Source organism: Alternaria conjuncta (assembly GCF_024043145.1).
Source record: "Alternaria conjuncta strain BMP 0040 chromosome Unknown scaffold_35, whole genome shotgun sequence".
NCBI lineage: Eukaryota > Fungi > Ascomycota > Dothideomycetes > Pleosporales > Pleosporaceae > Alternaria > Alternaria conjuncta.
This window is the reverse complement of record NW_026250124.1, coordinates 136,285-162,007: the sequence shown is the minus strand read 5'-3', so window position 1 is coordinate 162,007 and position 25,723 is coordinate 136,285. Positions and strand designations below refer to the sequence as shown.

The 25,723-nt window shown below is 48.1% G+C and overlaps 9 protein-coding genes across 9 annotated transcripts; 5 read left to right on the top strand and 4 right to left on the bottom strand.

The window, feature by feature from the left end:
• Positions 1-1,066: 1,066 nt before the first annotated feature.
• Positions 1,067-2,013, bottom strand: J4E85_011479 (uncharacterized protein; the record flags this gene model as incomplete). Its single annotated transcript, XM_051475682.1, has 2 exons — positions 1,067-1,846; positions 1,900-2,013. 2 exons carry the CDS (start codon positions 2,011-2,013, stop codon positions 1,067-1,069), a joined length of 894 nt encoding a protein of 297 aa, XP_051320575.1.
• A 1,763-nt stretch (positions 2,014-3,776) lies between these two features.
• J4E85_011478 (uncharacterized protein) lies at positions 3,777-4,754 on the top strand (the record flags this gene model as incomplete). The annotated part of the gene is made up of 1 exon (XM_051475681.1): positions 3,777-4,754. The coding sequence occupies one exon, from the start codon at positions 3,777-3,779 to the stop codon at positions 4,752-4,754; it is 978 nt and encodes a 325-aa protein (XP_051320574.1).
• A 519-nt stretch (positions 4,755-5,273) lies between these two features.
• On the top strand, positions 5,274-6,062 carry J4E85_011477 (uncharacterized protein; the record flags this gene model as incomplete). The annotated part of the gene is made up of 1 exon (XM_051475680.1): positions 5,274-6,062. The coding sequence occupies one exon, from the start codon at positions 5,274-5,276 to the stop codon at positions 6,060-6,062; it is 789 nt and encodes a 262-aa protein (XP_051320573.1).
• A 405-nt stretch (positions 6,063-6,467) lies between these two features.
• Positions 6,468-9,953, top strand: J4E85_011476 (uncharacterized protein; the record flags this gene model as incomplete). The annotated part of the gene is made up of 3 exons (XM_051475679.1): positions 6,468-6,625; positions 6,694-8,461; positions 8,508-9,953. 3 exons carry the CDS (start codon positions 6,468-6,470, stop codon positions 9,951-9,953), a joined length of 3,372 nt encoding a protein of 1,123 aa, XP_051320572.1.
• A 338-nt stretch (positions 9,954-10,291) lies between these two features.
• Positions 10,292-11,672, bottom strand: J4E85_011475 (uncharacterized protein; the record flags this gene model as incomplete). Its single annotated transcript, XM_051475678.1, has 4 exons — positions 10,292-10,452; positions 10,511-10,804; positions 10,855-10,925; positions 10,975-11,672. The coding sequence occupies 4 exons, from the start codon at positions 11,670-11,672 to the stop codon at positions 10,292-10,294; spliced, it is 1,224 nt and encodes a 407-aa protein (XP_051320571.1).
• Positions 11,673-12,356: 684 nt separating this feature from the next.
• J4E85_011474 (uncharacterized protein) lies at positions 12,357-13,845 on the bottom strand (the record flags this gene model as incomplete). The annotated part of the gene is made up of 4 exons (XM_051475677.1): positions 12,357-12,898; positions 12,947-13,479; positions 13,566-13,710; positions 13,782-13,845. 4 exons carry the CDS (start codon positions 13,843-13,845, stop codon positions 12,357-12,359), a joined length of 1,284 nt encoding a protein of 427 aa, XP_051320570.1.
• An 862-nt stretch (positions 13,846-14,707) lies between these two features.
• Positions 14,708-16,564, top strand: J4E85_011473 (uncharacterized protein; the record flags this gene model as incomplete). Its single annotated transcript, XM_051475676.1, has 6 exons — positions 14,708-14,791; positions 14,849-14,976; positions 15,028-15,241; positions 15,288-15,537; positions 15,583-16,345; positions 16,405-16,564. The coding sequence occupies 6 exons, from the start codon at positions 14,708-14,710 to the stop codon at positions 16,562-16,564; spliced, it is 1,599 nt and encodes a 532-aa protein (XP_051320569.1).
• A 255-nt stretch (positions 16,565-16,819) lies between these two features.
• J4E85_011472 (uncharacterized protein) lies at positions 16,820-18,502 on the top strand (the record flags this gene model as incomplete). The annotated part of the gene is made up of 4 exons (XM_051475675.1): positions 16,820-17,008; positions 17,060-17,328; positions 17,379-18,225; positions 18,275-18,502. 4 exons carry the CDS (start codon positions 16,820-16,822, stop codon positions 18,500-18,502), a joined length of 1,533 nt encoding a protein of 510 aa, XP_051320568.1.
• An 82-nt stretch (positions 18,503-18,584) lies between these two features.
• Positions 18,585-20,834, bottom strand: J4E85_011471 (uncharacterized protein; the record flags this gene model as incomplete). Its single annotated transcript, XM_051475674.1, has 2 exons — positions 18,585-19,939; positions 20,351-20,834. 2 exons carry the CDS (start codon positions 20,832-20,834, stop codon positions 18,585-18,587), a joined length of 1,839 nt encoding a protein of 612 aa, XP_051320567.1.
• Between the last annotated feature and the right edge of the window lie 4,889 nt (positions 20,835-25,723).

Genomic DNA, 25,723 nt, shown 5'->3' with positions numbered 1-25,723 from the left:
CATTGGCAATCAATCGCGAATCAATCGAGACGGCCGTTGGCCTGTCGACAAGGCGGGGTACAGCACTGCAGCAGTCGTCACTCTCTGCTCCCATTGTCATGACCTGCCGCAGACTCCCCCTCTACTGACCGCTTCGCTGCATGCTCCCGGCAATCCCTGGACGAGTGCAGGCCGTTGTGCTATTTGCTCGCCCATGTCTTTGGTCAGCTTGGGCAACACGAGACGAACCACGGGCAGCGCACTCCCAGACAGCCTGCGCGCACCTAAACACTATTCTGCAAAACTGCGCTTGTGTGTAATCAGCCCTTAGTGATCGCCAGCCCCTCCCCAAGGCCGGCTACGACACAGCCAGAGGACGACTAATCCCGTCGGACAATAACTCGAACGGCTGTGCAGCATCGCGAACGCATGTTCACGCCATCATCAGCCGAGCACCATGGCCGCTGCCCCCTCGACAAGACGGCCCAACGTTGCACGACTGCCCTCGTTATTGCGCGCGACAACAGACGAGCCCCTCGCCAGGACCTGCAGCGTCGCCGTGGATACACCACCTGGGGAGACGTGCAGATCGCTCCTGCCCGCCCAATCACACCCTCGTCGCATGCACCTCTGCTCCTTCCCCGTCTTGCCTGGATGCGGCCCAGGCCCGCTACGTCTGCAACTAAGCCCGTCCTGTCGGCGGTCATATAGACGTACACACAGCGGAGCGAACAGCTTGCTATTCCCGCTCCGTACACTTCCTATTCGACCTTCGCCTGGTGAACCACGTCCAGACCTCGACGTTGGATGCATCCAGGCAACTACCTGGGTTTGAGTGCCGCATCACACCCTCACAATACTAGCTCTGCGCTACTGACAATCGCCACCTGGACTACGACGTGCATCGAGTCTGGAGTAATAGAATGGTTTTTGTTGACACAGCACTGCTGCTACATGCTACGGCACCTCCCTATTCACCGACGCCGAATAACGAGGATGACACCCGTGGACGATTCAGTCTGTCACGTGCTCTTCCGAACGTCCGTGAACTCGTGCTTCCAACTCCAGTTGGCAACACTACCATGCTCTAATCGAAGTACACTGCCTCGGGCTTGTGTACACAAATCTTCCCCGATGCGTCGCTCTTCAATACCACCCTGGGATCCTCTTTGCTTGCCTTGACCTTCTTGCCATCGACCTGCTTTTCTTCGTACAGAACCTCCACAACCTCACCGTCAACATAGCCAGGGAGCGAATGCCATTGAACTTTCTGGCCCTTCTTCGGCACACGGGTTATGTCGCCGGCAGCTGCAATAGGCTCATCGTGCTTGTTGACTGTGCTCTTCTGTCTCTTGTTGGCACTGGGAGCCTCTATGTTTGCGCCACGTCCTCGCTTTTGACCTGGATGATCGTCCTGCGGGGGACTCTTGGATTTCCGGCTGCTCTCCAAGAACTTCTGGTATGCCCGTTGATCCTCCTCCATGTGGTCCGGGTCGTCCCATTGTGTCGTGCAGTCCGTCTTGCTCTTCTTCTCGATCTTGGTAAAGCCACTCTTCTCGCCGTCTTTGGTCGCGTCTTTCTTCGCTTGTGCAGCCTTGGAGGTGTTGGCCACATGTTGCTTGCCTTCTTTGCCTCCCTCCTGCTTCTTGGAATCTGTCTCCTCCTTCTCCTTCTCGCTCATCTCCTCCCATGCCTTCTTCGGCAGGTAGCGGTGTTCCAAGCCGTTCTTGTCTTTTGCGCTTCCGCTGCCGTCCTTTGTCTGCCACTCTTCTTCCGTCCACTCATCCAGATGCTTCGCTTTCTCGTCCTTCTTGTCTGTGGTATATCCTCCACCGCGTTTCTTGTACTCGGATGCCATCATCTGTGCCTGCAATTGTCTATGTCAGTGGTGCAAAGGACACTGGCACTAGTGGAGCCTACCTTTCTGGCTGACCATTGGCCGGGCTCACCTCCCTTGTCACCAGCTTGGATCTCCTCCTTGACTTCATCACGCAGTTGCGGATCCGTGTATTTGTCGTCGGTCTTGGAAGGCATTTTTGATGAGACTGAACGAAGAGCAAGTCTGAGAGGAGTCGTAGTCACACGAGGTGCGCGATATGCAGCAACAAGCAAAAACGGTCGGGGGAGAAGCGTGCGATACATTCCAGAAGAACAAGCGTCCAGCAAACAATCTTTGTACTACCCCAGATTCCCTCCACTGACGTACAGGTACCTGCGCAAGCTTCAACCGTTCTCATCTTAAACAGCCAGCCACCCTGAATCACCTACATCATGAAGTCTTCACGATTCCGTATGGCGGCCAGAGCACCTTGGAATCTGGTAGAGCACGTCTCGTTCCTCTCAAACGCGCGCCGGGATGACATCAATGACCTCTCGATAGACCGATTCGGGTTGGTGTGAGCGCTCGGACCTGATCGTGCGCTGAGATCGAGGAGAAGCCAGCTAGCGTGCGTCTGCCAGATCACCTACGTCCATGCCTTCTGGACTACCTAGGAAAGGGCGACCCAACATTTGTGCGCAGGCTGCTGCTTTTCCCAGCCACCCTTCTCATTTCCTTGCTTTGACGGGAAGTTGCTCGTGCGTCAACTGTCGGATGCAAAAAGCTCCTTGAGCCATGTCTGCCCCAAGCCGACATGGGCCGGTCCGTAAGTAGCGTGCCACCGGCGTATGCTATGGCATAAGTGCAGCCACCGCCCGGCAGATGTTGCACATTGTCTTGAATTCGTCCGTGCGAGCAAATCGCACATTCCCTTCATCGTGTGTCTGGTAGCAACGGCTCTCAAGCCAATATCAGTGTGACTTTCAAACGTATCGTCGCGATACCGATGCCAATGGCCCCTCTCGCAGCGAGGTAACACGAACAAACCAAAGTACTTGCCGCAGACTTCGCAGGGCATTATCGCAAGCCATCATCGTTCGTTCTACAATGACTCCATCTGGAATCTCTTCATTAGTGGTGTAACATGACAGTACCTTTTGTAAAAATGACGGTTGCATCTCACCGGAAAATGGGGGACACGTCAGCGAAACCCTACGCAATGAGACAATGCTCCCGTCATCTTCCAGAGCCATTGAGGGCGCATGGGAGAGTGTTCGTCTTATACCACGGCCTTTGTAGCCGTGCTGGAAGAGGTCACTACGTTCCGAGCAGCCGACGTCTTATATCTCAGTGACTGGTGCGAAAACAGGTCAAATCATTTTCGATTCTGCGACTTTTCCGATTGGCTCACATCTTTCGATGCAATGAATGTGGGCTGGCTAATGTACGTTTTAGTAGAAGTACGGTACACACTACCTTAGCAAGAGCTGTAGGTACCCCTCCCTCATGGCATTCTGGGCGCGCCTTGACTGGATCCAAAGGTGCAAGAGGATCGACCGTCGTTCCGTTCATCGGATTCATCTAGATGTGATGGAGAGACTACCTAAAATACCAATGAAGTCACAGCGACGCCTTTCTTCCATGCGGCTTCTGATGGCTTCCATATGCCTACTAGAATCCACATCGTCTACACTCGATGAAGGCTTCCGGTCGTGTCCTAGGGCACACTACAACATGCCGGCGTCCTTTCGGCCATGAGGTAGGAGTATCTAGGCCCGAGAAAGAGCGCCTGACTTACCCCAACAGGTGTCTACGGAAAAGGTCTGCCAAATACTGGACACTACTACAATTCGTGTATGACGCAACGCGACCAGTGTGACATAATGGGAGACGGCGATGCCATATAAAAACGTGCATGATATCGAAGGAACAAAAATATACTGAGTTCATTCCACTGTCTTCACCTCCAGACTTGAAAATGCGTTTCACCCCATTCCTCTTCGTGGCATCCGCCACAGCCCTTCCCGCCATTTTCCGCTCCCGAGCAGCTCTTGCAGATGCCCTCTTGCCCGAAATATCACTCCCAATCGATTACTCTTTCGGCGTGCGGGTACCAACGTCTTCCAATCCATCATCATCCAACTCTCTGGCACTCCTAGTGAACGGCTACACAGTCAAAATCCCACTCATCGCCAGTTCGGGCACTCTCGTCTCCTGGATAGCCAACTACGCAGACGGAAAGGCATACAACACACAGTTCACTTCCATCAACCCCTCGGCGCCTAGGAACATCACCACAGACTCCGACTCCACCTCCCAGCAAGGTGGAAACAGTGTCTCAAACGCCACAGCACTGGCAGATGGCCGACAAGCTCGCGTGATCACAACATCTTTCTCTTCAGGCAACGCCGCATCCGCCGCAGCTGCCGCCCTCGACGGCACAAACTCCGATTCCACATCCTCATCCGGCGCCGCAAACAGCACAGCAGTCGCTACAACCAATGCCCTAGGCGAAGTCTTCATCTTCACCTCCGCCAACACCGCCAACGCCCTAAACTCCCAGTCCATCAAGAACGCCAAGGGCGCTGAAGCAGCATCCTCCTGCGCCGCAGACTCCGGACCTGCTGCGTCCGCGCAAGCGGAGCAAGTTAACAGCCTTTACATTCCCATTGGCACTTCTTCAGACGGTAAGGAAACGCAATGGCTGAAGAGCTCGGCTTATGCGGCGTGTGCGGCGGGTGTTGATTCGCCGAATCAGGGAGGTAGTTCGAGTTCGGGGAGTCAGTCTAGTTTGACGGGTGTGAAGAGTAGTGTTACTTGTAATGGGGCTACTAGCACGGATCAGACAAAGAGCACCATATATAAGGTTAGTGTCAAGGGAAGGTACACGCTGTTGAAGGGCTTCAATGGTGCGGTGGGTGGGCAGAGGGTTGCTGATAGTAAGAGTCAGTGTTAGATGGGTCGTGGGTGTTTGATCTTCAGAAGGCTTTGTAGAGCTCAGTCAAGAGTGTAGCAGTATGTCTTTGGTTTACATCATTTACCTAGTTCAATAGCACGTCTTGGACCGTATAGTAATTATTACAATGCAACAAACATCGACGTCCCACTTCATCACATCTGCATTTGTGTGAACGTTATCATATACCCTCTTTAGCTATCACAAGGTTCTCAACATCAATCTATTTTCTCTACTGCGCATCTTCAGATCCTGCTATCTGGAGATGCGGCCCCGGCCCCCTTTCACTTTCACCTTGGCGATCTCGTGCGCACCTTCACTTTCTCTTACTCTGCACTGACGCTGCTATTGACAAGCCGCATAGTGAATACTGACTCCTCAATTAGACTAGCTTGAGGCGCGCTCCGCTTTGATAGAGACAATAGCAGAAGCTCAGTTACCTTTACGATGTGAAGACCCTTGCTGTGGAAGACACTCACCTCCTCATCCACAAGCCCAGTTGCACATCATATCAGCGACATGCTTGACTTACTATCTTCATTAATCTTCACACCTCTGGCTGGCAACACGCCGCCTCTGGACGTCTCGGACTTGACATCGTCCCTCCTCACCTCATATCCGCGCCCAAAGGCACCATGGCGCGACCCATATTATCCCATATATGGCCACAGCCCGCTGCGAGCCGAATACATATTGCCTAATTCATGGGCAGACGAGCGCAATGGTGAGGCGACAAGTCCTTCGATGTATCGCGACTTCTCCACACCACTCTCACAAGCGCCAACGTCGTCCTCAGCCAGTCGCGACAGCTTGACAGCTGAGCCTTGCGAGTCGCTTGAAGTCGAGCAGGGTGATACAGGTTATCGAGGTCCAGCGGCCAATTTGGTGGCCAGCAGACTACTACAGGTAGAGGCCGATGGGAGGAACCAGCGCCGTGAGAATGAAGACATCTACCGTATACGAAGTATTCTGAACAAGCAGCGACAATGGGAAGATCGCATGGCGGTTCTGCTGGGTGAAAAGATGTTAGCAAATGGTATCAATCGACATCTAGGGGCTACAGAGGTGGGATATCTACCGGAAGATGAGCATACAATGGGAAAAGGGACTGTTGGTACAAATGGGCACCGAAGAATGCACGAATTCCTGCATAGCAAGGAGAAGAAGAGGAAACGAATTGTTGAAGACATTGAAGATGAGATCACGAATGATAATGGTGCCAAGAGGACGCGGACAGTGCCTCAAGGCATATTGAAGATGCACACAGAAAAGAAAGATCGACACTTCCCCAGCAGACATACCGGATGAGCACGACATGGACCTGGCATACAAGAGACAAGTCAGACGCAGACGGAGTACAGCGATGTGAAACCACATGTCGCGCCTACATGATCACCCCAATGTCACCCAAATACGCTACAACTTCAGTCTGGATGGACGAGTATTGGCAGATTCACCGCCTGTAGATGCCGATTATCCGCAAAGGGTGGAAAAGGAAGTTTGACTGCACGATGGGACCAAGTGGAGATGAGTGGGTAATGGATCATGGGGCAGGGAGCATGGGCCTCCATCGCCAAGATGCGGGGAGAGCTCCTCCCCAACACAGCCGGAGCCATGCAAGGTACCACAGCTGCTGTAGCGTGCTGTTGACGTTGTCGACATTCCCACACCGCCTCGACCGAGTTCTAATCCCCATCTCCAGCCTCATCCACCATGGGAGGAGAATCGCACCGCAACATGCCCGTGCCCGTGGCCAAAGACTACCCACAGCTGGCGGCTGGTCCCGTTGGCAAGCAGATCCACAGCATCTACCAGAGCCGACTGAGGCAGTTCCTCGATGCAGGACAATACAGGGAACAGAGTCTTATTGGGTAAGTCTCGAGCTTCGCGCCTTCCTTCTCCTCTGTCCCCAGCTCCAAGATGCTCATACGTCATACAGCAAGCTCACCGAAGCTGTCGCGTCTGGTACCGACTGGGTGAAGCTCTCCGTCTACTCGCCCCCGAACCTCTCGCGCCCGCTCTTTAAGGAAGCCACCTCGCATGCGTTCCACCCCACCAAAGTCGGCGAGTCATTTGGCCCCAGTTGGTCGACCCACTGGTTCAAGGTCCAACTTACGGTGCCCAAGCACATGCTGGACAAGGAACATCTTGAATTCGTCTGGGATGCAAACAACGAGGGCCTGATCTGGACCGAAGATGGACACACTGTGCACGGCCTGACGGGTGGCGGCGAACGCACACAATGGATCCTGCCCAAGGAGTTTAGAGACGGCAAAGAGCATACCTTCTACATCGAGATGGCCTGCAACGGCATGTTCGGCAATGCTCCCGGCGGCGACTCAATCCAGCCACCTGACCCCGACAAGTACTACACGCTGCACACTGCTGAGGTCCAGGCGGTCAACCTGGAGGCGAGAGGGCTATACTTCGACTTCTGGGAGATCGGTGATGCCGCCCGCGAGTTCCCTGGAGACTCAACACAGGCCCATGATGCCCAGCAGGTCGGCAACCGCATCATCGACACTTTCATTGCGGGCAATGGAAGCCAAGAGAGCATCAAAGCATGCCGCAAGATTGCGGCTGAGTATGTCGGCAAGGACGTAGACTCGCACAAAGTATACGAGACCGACCAGGAGGCTATCGTCCACGGTATCGGCTACTGCCACATCGACACGTGCTGGCTATGGCCGTTTGACGAGACCAAGCGAAAGGTCAACCGATCCTGGTCGAACCAGTGCGACCTCATCGAGCGATACCCCGAGCTTCGCTTCTGCTGTTCGCAAGCGCAGCAATACAAGTGGCTCGAGCAGTACTACCCTTCCACATTCGATCGCGTCAAGAAGAAGGTCAAGGAAGGCAGCTTCCAGCCCATCGGCGGTAGTTGGGTCGAACATGACACCAACCTTCCTGGCGGTGAGTCACTCATCAGGCAATTCCTGTATGGCCAGCGCTACTTCGAGAGCAAGTTTGGCCAGCGGTGCCGCACTTTCTGGCTGCCAGACACTTTCGGATACTCGACGCAATTACCACAGATCTGTCGCATTTCGGGTATGACTAGATTCCTGACTCAGAAGCTAAGCTGGAACAACATCAACAACTTTCCACATACGACATTCAACTGGGTCGCGTTGGACAACAGTCAGGTCATCTGCCATATGCCGCCATCTGAGACGTACACGTGCGAAGCGAACTTCGGTGACGTCAAGCGCAGCGTCACACAGCACAAGTCGCTCGACCAAGACAAGTCATCGCTGATTGTCTTCGGCAAAGGAGACGGAGGCGGTGGTCCGACATGGCAGCACCTTGAGAAACTCAGGCGATGCCGTGGTATCAGCGACACTGCTGGTCTGTTGCCGCGCGTCAAGCTAGGCGACTCAGCAGATGACTTCTTCGACCGCCTGGAGAAGAAGGTGGAGAGTGGTACTGAGCTCGTGACATGGTATGGCGAGCTGTACTTCGAACTTCACCGTGGTACATACACTACACAGTCGAACAACAAGCGCAACAACAGGAAGTCGGAGATCATGCTGAGGGACATTGAGTACCTGGCGACTTTGGCGACAATCAAGAACGGCTTCGGTAAGAGGAGCTCGTACAAGTACCCAAAGAAGGACATTGATGACATGTGGGAGAACGTGCTTTTGTGTCAGTTCCATGACTGTCTGCCCGGAAGTTCCATCGAAATGTGCTACGACGACTCCGATCGGGTATGTTGTTGATCTCTAAACTCAGATTTGTGACTGACTTTATTAGATTTACGCCGAAGTGTTTGCCACTGGTGAGAGGCTGCTTTCCGACGCCCTTGCTGAACTTGGCTTCAACGATGAGACTAGCTGGGATCAAGACACCAAGCTATTCGCGATAAACACCTTACCATGGAGCCGTACCGAAATCATCAAGTTACCGAGTGAGGCAAATCGAACGAAGTATAGTCCTCCTGGGGCAGAGTACGGTCTTGCTCATCGTAACGGATCTCAGAAGGGTTTGGGCGCTCTAGACGTGTTCCCACTCCACTCTGCGTACCCTGCTCAGAAGGCGACTATTGAGGAGATCCATCCCAATGTTTACGAACTCCGCAACTCGCAATTCGTTGTACAGGTCAACAACGGTGCCATCACCTCGCTCTTCGATATTGGCGCCGATCGCGAACTGATCCCGAAGGGCGCCAAAGCCGGTCAGCTTGTAATTTACGACGACAAGCCACTTTACTGGCAAGCCTGGGATGTCGAAGTCTACCACCTTCAGTCCCGGCAGGAACTCGAGCCCAGCAAGGTGACCATTGCGGAGAACAGCGTTCACCGTGTGAGCCTGGTGATTGAGACGAAGGTCTCAGACAAGTCGTGGGTCAAGACGACCATGAGTCTACCTGCAGCCGTAGGAAACACACCCAGTGCTATCGAGTTTGACGCAGAGATCGAATGGCACGAGACAATGAGGTTCCTCAAGGTCGAGTTCCCAGTCGACATTGTAAACACTGAAGCCAGCTACGAGACGCAGTTCGGTATCGTGCGCCGACCCACGCACTACAACACTACATGGGACATGGCCAAATTCGAAGTCTGCTGCCACAAGTGGGCCGATCTTTCCGAGGCTACCTACGGTGTCTCGATCCTGAACGACAGCAAGTACGGTTTTGCAGTTGCCGGAAATGTCATGCGTCTGTCCCTTATCCGCTCTCCCAAGGCCCCCGACGCCCACGCCGACATGGGCAGCCACAAGACTCGCTACGCCATCTTCCCTCACAAGGGCGGTCTGGATGAACGCACAGTGCGCAAGGCCTTTGAGTTCAACAACCCGCTGAAGATCGTTGGCCGCCAGGGCCTGCACGCTCCGCCATCCGCCATGCACAGTGGTCTTCTGAACCCCTTCCACATCTATGGCGCACCCAACCTTGTGCTCGACACCATCAAGCGCGGTGAAGACGACGAGGATGTCAGCCGTGGTGAACTGCCAATCAAGAAGGGTCATTCGATTATTCTACGTATCTACGACAGTCTGGGTGGAAAGAGCAAGGGTGTGCTTACTTGGGGTGACGTCGATGTCAAGAAGGTGATCAAGGTCAATGCGCTGGAAGACGAAGAGGGTGAGCCGCTGGACATAAGCGACATGAGGGTAGGAGCGGAAGAAGTGAAGGAGAAGGGTGTGCCAATCGAGGTTCGCGCATTCGAAGTGGCGAGCTTCAAACTGTTGTTGGCGTAGGTATGGCATCAGTATGGCGATTGGTGGGTAATGAGTAATGAGAGTACGTGGTATAACATGGACGGTCCTTCGATCACTGGAAATATCTTTGTTGGAGTACTGTCCGGGCGTTGAGTATACATAGTCAGGCATTAGGCATAAGCAATATTACGTGTCGTATCCAGTACGGATCTGCTTTTTGAGATCAAGGTGAAAACTGTGTCATTGTGTCCAAAACGCCTATAATGCCGTATCCCAAGCTCTATGTCTCGATTGATGCCATCACGCTACCCTAACCCTAGACTAGGCTTAGTTGCACTCGAGGACAAGCATTCCGCTCGCCTTGCTGGAGTGCAGACCTAGTGGATGCGATCCAACTTGAGCCTGTTCCTGGCAATCTTGTCATCGACCGAATCTGTCTTGCCAGTGATGCGTGTAATGTGCGTGTTCTGGTTATCAACCTCCTCGCCCATCGCGCGACCGAGTTGGTTGAGGTTCTTGGCCATGCCATGAAGTTGGTCTGTTAAAAGAAATCTGTTAGAGTGCACGCATCAATGGAATAGGCGGGAAATACGTACCCAAGTTGTTATCGATCTCGTTCTCCATCTCATCGTCCTCCTCATCAGCCTCGAACTGGAACTTCGAACGTGCAGCCAGCGAGCTCTTGTTGTTGCCTTGTGGACCACCGCCTGTGGCTAGCTTACGCTGGGCTTCGTTTGCGCGGGCTCCAGACTCCCATTTGGCCCGGTTGGTTTGCTCTCGGGTGTCACGGTCGCGTGCGTGCTGGTCCATGGCTTGTTGCATTTGCTTCTCGCGCTTGGAGTTGCCTGTGAAGGGGTTGGGGACGATGGAGAACATGCTTGCGTTGATGCCTGGAGACGGGTTAGTCATGGATCATACGTGTCGAGGGGGGCGTCCTTACGGGCCAGTTCCTTGGTCTGTCCATTTGCTCTGTCGCTCTGGATAGAGGCAAGGTCGAGGTTGCGTTCCGTGCTAGAAACGAGTTAGCTGTGTAAATCACGTCTAGAGCTGTCTAACGTACTTATGAATACGCTCTCCCTGTGCTGCTAGTGTCCCTAGAGTTCCTCGACCAGTTTCCAAAGCCTGCTCAGCGAGACGGAGAGCGTTTCTGGTGCTCGCAACATCCTGCTGCTTCATGAACTTGATCTCCTGCTTTGTGGCGTCGATGTCTTCCTCTTCTTGTTCTTCGGCCGTCAATTGGCGGTCCTCGTATGCTCCGTAGCCACCAGGCGCAGAGCCATAGCCACCGGGAGCACCAGCTCCATATCCGCCACCAGGGGTGCTGCCATAGGCACCGCTTTGACCCAGGGCGCTAGGCTGCTGAGGTGGCTGCGCTTGCTGGCGTTGGGGAGCGTTGCCAAACAGCTCGTTCCGGCCTGCTTCGGTGCTCATGGTGTCGTTGGACGCAGTCCTTCCCAGGCCTCCGTAGCCGCCGGGCCGCTGTGGTGCGCCTCCGCCATAGCGATCGGCTCCATAGCCTGACTGTGCGCCGTAGCTGCCTCCTTGCGCGCCATATCCGCCGGGTCGCTGTCCGTAGGTCTGGCCCGGGCCGGTCACAGCCGGCGTCTTCTCTTGGCGGAACGAGTTGTCCTGGCCTTCGTTCGAGTACGAGGGGGGTGGTTGCGCGTACGGGTCCTTGCCTACAGGTGCGGCATACGGGTTCTGGGCGGCTGGGCTCTCCTTTCCGCCCTTGTCCTTCTTCTTGGAGAATAGACCCATGATTCAGGTGTAGAGTTTTGGGTGTGGTGAAGAAGACGAGAAGATGAGTCGCGTCTTGTAGGCGTCGACGTCAGGGGTGGGTGCGGTGAGGGCTGACGGGTCGGGGAGCACCAAGGGAATTGTGGGGTGCGTTCCAAGGTTATCGATTGGGCGAGCCAAGGTTCAGGGTCTCGCAGCGGGAACTCGAAAAGTGAATGAAGGAAGGCACGAGATGAAGAGGCGATGCAGTATTATATGAATGTCACAGGTAGAGGAAGTCGCGTTTGAGCAATGAATGTTTTGCTGCATCTGGTGTTTCAATCATAAGAAGCGCCCAATGCCGCTAGCGAAGGCGGAGCCCTGGGGTGAGTACGCCACCGCTTGTGGCTGAGGGCCGCTTGCAAGGAACCGCTCGAAATAGCTTCAAGACACGTTCCAACCATGGGTTCGAGTGAAAGGACGAAAAAATCTGCATCTTGTTTCGAGAGTGTGTCCTGAGCAGCGAATTCCAAACTTGAATGCGAAGATTGGTAGGGCTGTCGCATGGTTGGGCCCACATCATTTGGTCCCTGCAGCCGCACTCAAGCACCGCACCTAAATTGGCCCTGTTAAGATCCACCCATCACGCATATATTGAACCCTCCGACATTATCTGGGTATCTTTCGTCCTCCAATCTACAGCTTGGATATTAAGCATGTGCGAGGCTACGTCGTCCAAATCGCGCTGTCCTCTTGTGTAACCTCTCCGTCCGAAGAGGGTAGATCCTCGTGCTCCTCTTTTGTCCAGATCTCGTTACCCGTCACCACGGGGAACGATGTCAGGACGCGGCTAATGTCTCCCCACCATACTTCGCCAAACCTCCGATACCAATCAACTGTAGCCTTCAGACCTTCATCAAAGCTCGTCTTGGGTTCCCAACCCAGTGCGCTGAGCTTGGTCCCGTCCGTCGCATAGCGCTGGTCGTTGAACGGCCGGTCTTCCGTGTGCTCGACCCATTTCGACAGCTCGGTAGGGGAGTCATGTGGTATTCCAAAGACATCTAGTAGCCTGCGACATATGTCCGAGTTCGATATCTCGTCCTTGGACGCGATGTTGTAGATCTGACCAATGTCGCCTTTGTGAAGTATGGTGTCTAGCGCATCTACAATGTCCCCTGCGTACAGATATCGTCGTGTGGGTGAGCCGTCGCCGTGGAGTAGGAGCTTCTGTTTTCGTTGTAGCAGCATGATGAACTTTGGAATAATCTCTGCACAAGTCAGCTCAGTCATCAACCCTAGGATCTGGGATGGCCTACTCTCAGGGAACTGATGTGGTCCATATACATTGTTCGCACGGACCGTGATCAGCGGCAGCTTGAAGCTACTCCTGTATGCGCTGACCATCATCTCTGCCGCTGCTTTACTCGCCGAGTATGGATTTGTTGGGGCCAAAATGCTCGTCTCGCCCAGGTCTGCCGCTCCGACAGGTACATCGCCATAGACCTCATCTGTCGAGATGTGTATGAACCTGTTGACACCATGTTCCCTCGCTCTCTCAAGCAGAACATGGGTACCGTATACATTGGTGTTCGTGAATTCGTATGAATTGCCAAAGCTAAGGTCGACATGCGATTGCGCCGCGAAGTGGAAGAGCGTATCGATTTTGTGTTTTCGCAAGACGCGCTTCACGTCCGCCGGTGACGTTATGTCGCCTTGTTCGAATGTAAAGTTGGGTCGATCATCGAGGATTCGCGTGTTGTTGAGCGCAGCGCAGTAGTCCAGCTTGTCGAATGATACGACATTGTAGTGTGGGTATGTAATCACCAGATGCCGTACGAACCAACAAGCTCTACTCGTTGGTCAGTTGTGATGCATCATAAGGGAGGTTCAAGAGACGCACAGCTCACAACTTCCCGTGCTCTCGTCGCAACGTACATGAAGCCAGCTCCACCAGTTATCAAGATGTTCTTCGCATCAGGAAGAGCCTCGAAGTTGGTGCTGCCAATGAGTATCGGCGCCTGCTTCCATAGTTCCTGCTTGACATGCGATCTCGCATTGAGAACAGTTGACCTTCGCCGGCCTGGTGCTGTTAGCGTCGGGGTTGGACTGTGCCTTGCATTGCATCGTGCAGGTGCCCAGGTGGAGACTCACGCTTTACGCCATTGGTGCCACTGGGCACATAGTGGGCGCTGTCAGAGGCTTGGTCGGAACCCATAGTAACGGTAGCTTCTGTCGTCATCTACCAAGAGTCGTCGAACGCTTGCTCGACATGCTTGAGTTTAACATGCAATAAGTTGTACTGGTCACGTATGCGCGCGCTGCTGCCGCGTGTCTCAAGCACGAGCGCGATACAGCACTAACCCGACTCAGAGATGCATCCGTCATTGCGCGTTACGTCATCAAGATCTCGCGAAACTGTCCAGGTGCTCAACACCAGCTCAGCGAGAACGCAGCATCAACACCGCATATACCCGCATTCCGACACAGCGAATCGTTAGGCCCCGATACATACCACGCATTGGAGCTTCGTTGAGCGAGGACCAGCCGTTCCGGCTTCGTGAATAACATACCTACCGTACTGAAAGTCGAGCCGTAACAACGCTGTGCATCAGTCTGAGCAAAAAGCGCGTAGTCTTTTAATCCAAAACCAACGATCTTCTTCGGCTGGCCAGCGGAGTCTGTTCCAGGTATTTGTAGCTCAACGGAATCCAGCACACGAGACATGACAGGGACGGCGTTACACATACCCCGCTTCCCCCCATCCCGTCAACACCTATCTACGCGTCTCGTAGCGTTGGCAGCGAATTGGATATGTCGGCGCGATACACATATTGGGGATTACGCATGTCTTTATTTCCGGCCCTCCCGCCAACAGCCAAAGCGGGCTGCCCCACCACGGTAATGTGGGGATGATCCCCAGCCGTAGCCTTCGAAAACGAAGCAACGGGTATGATTACGTGAAGGCGGGTGTATAAGCTTCTCATCTAAACTTCATGACTATTGCTGGCACCAAGCTCTCTGCACCCACCAGCTTCTCGGTCTACTATTGAGATAATCGCCTTTCTGTAATTGCGAGCATGTGGGCTACTTATCTTCTTCTGTCGGGCATCATCGCTCTTGTACTAGACTACAGCCGCATGCTGTACCTAAGATGGCGAATGGTAATTGCTTACTCCTTTGCCAGCTTCATGTCGGGTCTATCACTAATACGCCAACAGCCTCCAGGACCGTTGCCTTGGCCTATTGTTGGAAACACCTTCAGTCTACCGGAGGAAAAGCCTTGGTATCTCATGGAACAGCTATCGAAACAATACAAGTCACCGCTCATCACGTTCTGGATCGGGCGGTTAGTTCGACAGCAGTTCTGCCGTTATGAACAGTGAATAACACAGCACAGGAGACCGACAGTCTGGGTCAACGACGCATGGACTGCTGATGAGCTTCTCGTCAAGCGGGCAAACATCTACAACTCTAGACCCCGCATGCTGATGTTTGCTGAGCTGATGTCCGGCCAAATGAATCTGTTGCACAAATACACGTACACAAAAGAACAGCGTGAAAGGTTTCGCGATCTCAGGAGAGTTACCCACCAGGGGGTTGGGATTCAGCAGGTCAGCGTAACACAGGGTTTTATGTTGCTCATACTGACGTTACCAGATAAAACGCCATCGAAGCCTTCAAGACGACGAAAACAAGATAGTAGTATGCGACCTACTCGAGACCCCCGACAAGTTCGTAGCTCATTTCGAGCGATACGCTACGAGCGTTGTGTCCATCATCGGCTTTGGACGTCGGATTGGAGACATACAAGATCCTTTGATCACTGAAGTGATCGCTCAGATGCAGACCTCTGCTAAGATGGCAGTCATCGCCAAGGATTTCCCGCGACTGATGGAGACCTTCCCATGTAATCTTCGAAACCACTTACTCAAATTCATACTAACATAGACAGGGCTGGCCAAGTTTCCCAATTGGATGGCTCCTTGGAAGCGTGATACTCGACGTTCAGCAAAGCCTAAATACGGCCGCAATGATTTCTTCTATGCTTTGGCTGAAGAAGCCAAGCAATGCCCAGAAGAGAACTACTCCAAGTACCTGTTTCGCGAAGCACCTCACCTCAATCTTCATCCTCTCGAAATCTCCAATCTCGCCGCTAACCTGCTCGGTGCTGGAGCGGATACATCAAGTAGCACTCTACAGACAGCGGTACTGGCAATGCGTGCCTTCCCCGAGACCCTTGAACCCGCTTGGGAAGAGCTAGACCGTGTGGTGGGTCGATCGCGAAGTCCGACGCTCGATGATGATCTTCCGTATCTCCGCGCTTTCGTCAAAGAAGTCTTTCGCTGGCGTTCAGTGGCGGTTATAGGAGGTACTGCTCATGCACCCACTCAAGATGACTACTACAACGGCTACTATATCGCGAAGGGTACTTGGGTGCAGGGCAACGTCTGGGCGATACATCACAACGAGCGCGAATTCCCCGATCCTGATCGCTTCAATCCAAGGAGATTTCTCGACACGGATGATAAGAGACCATTTCCTGGTGAGAAGGGATATATGACTTTTGGATGGGGCAGAAGAAGCTGTGCTGGTCAAGCATTGGCAGAGCAGGGTACGCATCTCAGCATCGCGCGATTGGTGTGGGCATACAAGGTGGAGCCAGAGTTGGACCCAGAGTCAGGAGGGGAAGTGCCTGTTGACATCTTCAAGTTTACGTAAGTTTTGTTTCCAGATAACGAGGTTGGGAAGCTTCGTGGATATTGATGTTTAGCAGGAGCGGATCGAATTGGCGACCTCAGCCATTCAAGGTCAAGTTCACACCCAGACACGAAGAGATCAAGCAAACGGTTATCCGAGAGGCGCTGCAAGCACGCCAAGATTTGGCGAAGTATGACCGCGAAACCAAGTACAAGTTCAGCACGTTCTACGAGTAGGGATTGGCTGAGATACCATATAATTCATGGATTGTATGTATGCGTCGACTCCCGAGGTCGATCAACTCTCGAAATGGCAAGGTGTCGGGCATTTCCATACAGCTTTGCATAACACCCCTGCCAGTGCGGAGAAGACATGGGTTTCTCCTCACTGCCCCACGATGCTAACCTTGCCTGACTCGCATAACTCGCTGTATAAGGCTGCGATCCCTTCTTTTCGCAGAGTGTTACCGGTCAGTCCCTGCGTGAGCAGTGATGGCAAAACTTCAGGAGACGTCCTTGTGGGCGAACCGCAAATGCTTACTGATATGCTCCGCCGTCGCTATTGCTAGCATGCAGTACGGCATTGATACTGCTGCAGTTGGCGGTCTGCAGGCCATGCCTGGATTTCTGATGGTCTTTGGGTATGAGGACCCGACAAGCCCGCTTGGCTATGGCATTGATGCAAGTCCACATAGCCTATGACATCGCGAAAGTTACTGACGCGCAAGATAGTCGACGGTGCAACAGCTCATGACCTCTTTGCTAAATCTGGGTTCGTGCGTATCTGCCATCGCTGCCGGTGTCTTTGGTGGCTACTTCGGTCGCAGGAAGGCCTTGTGGCTCGCATGCATTATATGTTTGGCCGCAGTGTCGGTGCAGATCGGCTCTACCTCCAAGACCGGTTTATACGTAGGCCGTCTGTTGTTAGGCTTCTCTAACGGCTTCTTTGTCGTGTTCTCGACGGTATACTGTAGCGAAGCAGCACCTGCGCATCTTCGGGAGTAAGTTTCCGGATCTATTCACGGACGATAGATACACTGACGGTGAGCAGGATTATGGTTGGACTCTTCTCTTTCTACGTGAATCTCGGAAGCATCATCGGTTCCATCATCGACAACTACACCTCACGCTACCTCTCGAAACTCTCCTACCAAGTCCCCCTCGCCTGCATGTTCATCGTCCCGGTTCTACTCGGCACAGCGCTTTTCTTCGTCCCCGAGAGTCCGCGATGGCTTCTACATCGTGACCAACATGACGCAGCGCGCAAGTCTTTGGAGCGACTTCGGTTCGACCATGGCGAAGAGCTGGAGTTGGAATGGGCGGAGATGATCCGTGGCGTTGAAGAAGAGCGCAGATTGAGTCAAAGCTCAGGCTTCTTGGATCTCTTCCGCGGCAATGACTTGAGACGCACACTGCTTTGCTGGGGCACGATCGCGAGCCAGTCAGCGAGTGGCGTCTGGTTCTTCATTGGTTACCAAACCTACTTCCTCGCCATCGCTGGTATCACGAAAGCCTTTGAGTACAGCATCATGAACTCGTGTATTGGCTTTGTGGGCGTTCATCTTGGCCTTTACTCCATGAACAAGTTGTTTGGCAGAAGGACGATTATGATTGCCGGAGCGATAGCATGCGGTCTATGCGAGCTTGCTTGCGGGATTGCAAGCAGCGTAAAACCCAACTCAGTCGAGACTGGAAACGTTTTAGTAGCTTTTACGGCGCTGTTCCTGTTTTGCTACAATGCTGGGGTGGGCGTTGCGACAAGTCCCCTAGCGACAGAGCTTGTTAGTTCAAGACTGCGAGCTTGGACGGTGGGCAGCGCGAATGCGCTTGGATACTTCCTGGCTTGGCTGATCGGTTTCTGTTCGCCATACTTTATCAACCCACAAGATCTCGACTGGGTATGCATTGACTCCACTGTCATCAAGTGTAACGCTGACAAAGATGCAGGGCCCGCAATACACGTACATATGGGCAGCTTCAAACTTCATTTGTGTTGCCTGGTTCTACTTCTTCCTCCCGGAAACGAAAGCGCGATCATTAGAGGAGCTGGATGAGATCTTCGAAGCTAGAGTGGCGGCACGAAAGTTCAAGCTGTATGAGTGCAAGATTGTGGAGGATGCGAAGCATGATGTTTATGGGAAGGAAAGTATTGAGACAACAAAGCAAGCTGCTTAAGGGACTGTGTGTTTTTTTTTGGCAGGTGTAAATTTAGACGCTGCATACTCTACGTTTCTCTGCAGCTTTGCACACACATCTATTACTGCTCATTCTTGTGAGGTACTTTCACTCTGATCCTCACAATCTCATCAATGATCGTGGACGGGTCGTCTGGTGCGGGGAGTTCATAGGACATTTTCCATTCCAGAGAAGGTATGGCCAGTACTTCTTCACAAGTCCGATTGGGATGCCAATGCGACTCCTGGAACCAGTCTGAGATCCATTGCCACGGGATCAATGCTTTCTCATAGCTCGTGAAGTCAGTCGTGGCCTTGTAAGTTTTGTCACCAACGGTGAAAGTAGATGATGTAGCAGTACCACGATCGTCTTTGTGGCTGAAACTCGCGACAGCAAGGGCAGCGATATCTGTGTATTTCATTGCTATCCTGCTTTGGTCAGCGACGAATTGATGGAATCGCATGCAACGACCTTGGAAGATTGCCCGTTCCCAGGAGAGACCGCATTCGGGAAATGCGAAAATCTTGGCTTCTTCCTCGTTAGCAAAAGCTTCCATCGATAGACCTTGGGGATCATTGCACTTGAAGATTGGAAACTTGTCGAGACAGTGGGCCAACTCGTGGAGCAAGACGTGGGCGAGAAGGAATTGGGGTCCAAGGTTCTGTACGCTCGATGGAGGGGGAGGACCAGAACCATCTATCACAGTTGTCTCGGAGTCTGGATCGAGCACTTTGCGAAAGAACGAGTGCAGGAGTACACAGGGACTCGTCGGTGCCCCCTTTCCTGGCCGGAAACGCCAACCCTCACCCATCGTATCGGCGCAATAATCCAACATACCGTTACGTATCTTGGCGCTCCTATCGGCTTCACGCCAATTGCAAAGTCTTAGAACCTCGTTGTAAGTCTTGTCATTGGTCGCGCGGTCTGAGAAGGTTGTTCGGAGTTCATCAAAAGCGAAGGTTAACCCCAAATCCATGTCTTTCGGTGTACGGTCGGATGCTTGCACCTTCCAGGTCAAGACGCTAGCTAAGTTGCTAAGCTTCTCCCTCCAGTCGGCCATCAAGACGGAGGGGTGTTCGTTCTGAGAGGTCGAGGTGTAGATTAGTGGTGGCGGCTCATCTCTTACGAAGGTCTGGGAAGGCAATGTCCTGCTTCTCATCTGATGCCAGAAGTAGTCGAGAACTCGTTCGTCTCCCACAAATCGACTCGCAAGTTGCAGACCAGGCTTCATGTTATCGTACATGTTCTGTGAGACGCCAATGAACCGGTCGCGAGCGAAGATTGGTGCGATCTCGTTGCTGAGACTACTTGTACTAGAAGTGACATTGAAAAAGCCTTGTTCTTGTAGAAAATGAATCGCTTCTTTGCGCACATTATCAACATGACCCTTGAATTCGTGCATGATTGATGAGATACGAATGATTTCGCTACGTTCTTCTGGGCGCTTTAAGTATGCTATAGTATGTGCTTGCTATTAGCAAAGCGTAGGCCTCATGTGCTACCCTACTCAGACTGAATTCGATGATTGCTCTGCAGCAGCTCATTTTACCACGTCATATGACAAGAAAGAAGTTTGAGAAATTGTGCATGTTGAACGTCTGGGTGCAATCTACGGATTCGTGTTGCAATATTGTCTTGATACCAGGTTTATGTGCGTGTAGATCGGTACATGTCTTCCTATGTATTCTAAACGGGTTCTTGACTAAAGCCAGGCCAAAATGCCGAGTGTTGCAGCTACAGCTAACACTGTCGTGCCAAGTGCGTGTTTACGCAAGTTGTTCGTGGCCGCGTCTTGTTTAATCAGCAAGCTGTGATACTAGAACAGATTTTGATGGGGCGGATACATACCTTCGACATCGGGAGTCTCCGTTGCTTCAGCGCCATCCTCTTCTGACTCAGTGGTGGAAGGCGACGCCTCGGTGGACTCCGGCGTCTGAGTCTCTGGGGAAGTAGACGGTGTCGATGCGATTCCGGTGCGGGATGATGACATCGTTGGAGTCGAGCTTGCCGACAAGACTACACATGGCCCACCAAGGAAGGGATACGCCGACGAGGCCATGTCGTTGATACAGTCGAAGAAATCACTCCCATCATCTGCCTCGCACCACTGAGTGCAGTCGTTCAAGATACGGACCTCAGCACCATTGTTGCAGCAGGATGTGATGTTGACATCGTTTGGAGGAACGTTGACCTGGCAGATCTGGCCTGTGAGTCCCGTAGTGTTGAGACCATTAGGAGCGATACCTGGAGAACAAGACGTGGGTGTAGGCAGGGCTTCGCTCGATGGGATCGGAACGAGTGTCGCTGCGACCGAACTGAGTGTTGAAGTCATGGTGTTGGGGAGCGGTACAGTCTCTATAGTGAATGCTGAAGTCATGATGTTGGTTAGAGAATCAGTCTCTGTGGAGAATGCGGCGACTTAGAATGAGCGAAGTAAGAAGGCGAACAGGAAGAGCACGATACGTGGTAATGCTCAAGTATACCTAGGTACCTAGGTAGGTAGCAGCGATGCAACAAACGCGACGTCATCTGTCATACTGGAAGCCGACCGACCCGGAACGGTGTCTTAGTACACTACCAAGACAGAACAAGGCAGAATCAAATAACATCACCCTTTGCTGTCTCAGTGCATCGCCCACTCTGAAGCCGCCTGGGAGCGCGCCAAGAGCGGGCACGGTTAGCGCGGCACTACTGGCGCCTTCAGGTACCCGTGCCTCTCACACCTTTACTTCCAGTTATCCGGTAACCTTGATGATACGGTACGCCCTATTATAGCGACGCTTGAAGTGATGTTGCTTTTGCGATTTTAAGAAGGGGTAAAGATCGTCGTGGCTCTCGCATCAAACGGAAGGTTGCAGCGTGGTGGCAAAGTTGACGGCTATTATACTACCGACGTTTGTGCTATCTAGACGCGTCCCTGACATGAGCTCTATGTTAAACATCGATTCTGTTTATACAGCGTGCTTATTAGAACGATGAGAGGAGGCTCATTATAATCGTTACACACGATGTTCGATAGCACTCACTGCTTGAGGCTGGCAAACTACAAGAGTGAGCAGCCAAGATGCAGTGTTCGATTGTATCAGCGTGTGCAGCAGTCGCTGTAAGCCGTTTGAGCAACTATGTTTTTGACAGTCAGGGGCTAGTTTACCCGCTTCGTGCTTTTCCATGGGCAACGGCTTCACATACTCCTACCCAAGAGTTGGAGGACGTGAACTGTCGCCGGAAATGAAAGGAAAAATAGAGTTTTCATGTTATCTCGCGCGAGAGTAACATACTAACAACAGCAATTTCTAATTTATATAAACTACAACTTAGTTCTTTTATAAATATAGTTTTTATTAGTAGTCTTAAGCTATTAAATAATAGAGTTAGTTAAATACTAGATGCACAATATTAGACTATAATTAGGTGTATTATTCTAAAAAGACTAGAGACGAATCGCTACTAAGCTACGATAGTAATTCTAAGGTATTTATAGCTAATACTAAGTTAGCCTAGGCTCTTTAGAGCTAAGACCTAATATAAGCTCTAGTTTATATTATACTTTATAGAGATTAAATTTTATTTCTATTTAAATTAATTACTAATAAAGCTACTAACTTAATTATTTTAATAAGTTAATAAGCCTAATAATACTAAATTTATAATATATAGTTTATTTATTTTTATAATAGTAATAGTAATAGTAATAGTAAAGCTATAATTACTATTTTTAATAGCTATTTATAATACTATACTAAACTTATATAATAATTATATTTAGTTTTTTTATTTATATTAGATACTATATACTAAGTATAGAATTTTCTTTATTTATAAGATACTCTTTTTTTTCTAAATATAAGCTTAGAATATTTTATATATAAAATCTACTTTTTTATTTTTTTTTACTATATACTTTATAAAGTAGTAATTTAGTTTTTTACTATTTTAGTATTTCTACTACTTAGTACTACTACTTTTAAATATACTTTTAAAGTAGTAATATTAATAGTAATAGTATTAAAAAACTTAGTATATACTTATATTTTACTTTTTTTAAGTTTTAAATATATTTTTTTAAAGTTAATAAAAGTTTTTTTATTATAAAATTACTAAACTTAAGTAAAGCTTAAGTTTATATAAAAGTTAAAAACTTAATTTAAAAAAGTAAGTAAATTATTAAAAATAAAGTTAATACTATAAAAGCTTACTAAGCTAATAAAAATAAGTCTTAATAAAGAAAATATACTAAAGTATAAAACTTAGAGATAAAAGTTTTTAAAATTATATAAAATAAAAATATTAGTATTATTAAAAGTATTTATTTTATAGTAATAGCTTTAAAAAGTTTATAAAAAGTTTTAATAAAGTATAAGTATTAAGAAAATAGTAGTAAATATATAAAAAGATATACTAACTTATAAGTAAAAATATATAGTATATTTACTTTATAACTTATTTTAAAAAATTTATAACTAATAAGCTATTTATTAGTAAACTAATAATTCTATAGTAGAAGCTAGTCTAAAAAGAGTAAGGTCTATTACTAGTACATAAAAAGACGTATTTCTAAAAAGATTAAAATCTTATGTTTAGAGGTGTAGGCGTTAGGTAAACTAAAGCTTAGGTTCTTAGCGCTACTACCTTTAGTATAGTAGTTAAAGCTTTTAAAATTTAAAGTAGTAAGGTAACTATTCTATAAATACTAATGTCTACTTATAGTAGAGAGAATTATAATATAATTATATATTCTTAATAGCTTATAACTAATAAAGCTATAGATTATAAAGTAATAAAATGCTAAAATATTTAGTAAGCAAAATTATACTTTTACTACACCTATACCTTTTATTCTCTATCTCTATCTTTATTCTTATTCTTATTCTTATTCTATAGCTTATAGTAAATTAGAGATTTAAAAACTTATTAAAGTAAATAGTAGCTTAAATCTAATACTAAAGCTATACTAGTACACTAAATAAGCTCTTAACTACGTTACTACTCTTTTATAAGTTCTTCTAGCGTTAGTAAGTCTATCTAAAGCTAATTTTATTACTAGTTATATTATATTAATTATATTCTTATACTATATTATGTTACTTATTAAAGCTTTTATAGACTACTCTAAGACTACTAAAAAGAAAGCTCTTAGCTAGGCTATTCTAAAGATTATTATATAAACTATTATTAAGGCTATTATAAACGCTATTATTAGAGCTTTTAAGGCCTATCTAATTTATTCTTTTATATTATATTTTAAAACTACTAATACTATTAATACTATTAATACTATTAAGATTATTATACTACTACTATAAAAACTTCTAATAAGTAGATTAAGACTTTTTATAGTTCTTTATTATAGTTAAGTCTTTAAGTAACTTACTAGTAATATATAAAAGTTCTTTTATAGACTATACCTACTTTAAAGAAAGTAATAGAATAGTTATTATATTACTAGTATTACTCTTTCTACCTAAAGTAATCTATTAATTATTTATACTATCTATACTTATAACTTTATATATAAGATTAAGCTATAGATAGCTCTACTTATAGAAATAAAAGTAGCTATTATATACTAGCGTAAGGCGTTTATTAGAATTCTTAGCTAAAGTAATAATAAATAGACTAAAGAAGACAAGGCGTTTAAAGCTTACTTCTAGTATAATAATACTATTAAATAGATAGTAGCTATATTAGCGTTTTACTATTATAGTTACTTTTAAGAACTAAGAGAGTAGTTATCTTTATTAGCTTAAGTTATATTATGTTAATAGCTAAAGATTAAATATAGTAAGGCGTTAAAAAGTTTACTCTCTTAGTAAGGCCTTAAAAGTAATATATTATTAGTCTATATAGAAGCCTTAGTGCTAATAGTAATATACACTAAATATATTAAAATTTTAAAATCTTCTAGTAGTTCTAGAACAACTTTAAAAGCTAGACGTTTTTTAATATCTTTTTACTAAATAGAGTCTGCAAAATTAGGTATAAGGCACTACTAATAAGCTATAGTTATATTACTATTTTATTTAAATTTTAAAAAAAATAATAAAGTAATTATATTACTTATATAGTAAATTTTTTAAAATAAGCTACTTACTAAAGTATTAGTAGCTAAGCTAAAAAAGCTTAGTATACTTTTATATATACCTTAAATATAAAGTATATATTAAACTTTATTTTATACTTTTATAAGATACTTAGTAAAGAGTAGTTATTTATTTAAGACTTAATTTTTTAAATTTAAAATATCTATTATACTATTTAAAATAAAATATAGTTTTTATTACTCTACTTATAAAGCTATATATACTTAACTTATACTAAATAAAAGTATAGCTACTAATTAGCTAATAAAAGTAAGCGTTCTATTAGCTATAAAATATAATTATAGTAAGTATTACTATAATTATAAAAGTTAGTATTTTAGCGTAGTAGCGTAAGCTACTAAGAAATATTAAAACTTTAAATAATTACGCGCGCGCGTATATACTATAAAGTATAATATATTAATAGTTTAGATAAAAGTAAAAAGACTTTAAATAGAAGTAAAATAATTATATATAGTATAAAGTATAATATAATTAGTATAGACTCTAAGGCCTATATAATAACTAAGCTTTACTAAAATCTAGTTACTACTCTCTAGCGTAGCTAGAAAGCAAAGTAGCTTAATTCTATCTAGAATTACTTTAGATTTTACTGTTTATAAACTACTAAACTAGTAGTTCTATAATTAAGAGATTATCTAAAAACTAAGTTCTTAGCTTCTTAGATTCTTAACTTTGTCTAGTAGTTACTTTATTAATGTAGTATCTATTCTACTATCTATTATCTACAATAACTAAAATAGCGAATTGCTAGACTAGTGGTTCTGTAATGTGCTTCTTATCTTTTCGGTAGAATCTCCAGAACGCCAAATCGTCAGGGCGGGAATTACACAAATCTGCTTCCTACCTTTGTATAGAAGTGCGGGATCGGCAAGATACTAGGGCGGCAATTATACAACTCTAATTCCTACCTTTCTGTAGAATTGCCAGAACGGCAAATTGCTAGTGCGGCAATTCTACAAATGTAATCCTGATCTTTCTGTAGATCTGCTAGATCGGTAAGATACTAGAGCGGCAATCCTGCAAATCTAATCCTAACCTTTCTGTAGAATTGGCAGAACAACATAATGCTAGAGCGGCATTCCTACAAATGTCATCCTAGTCTTTCCGTGGAATTGCC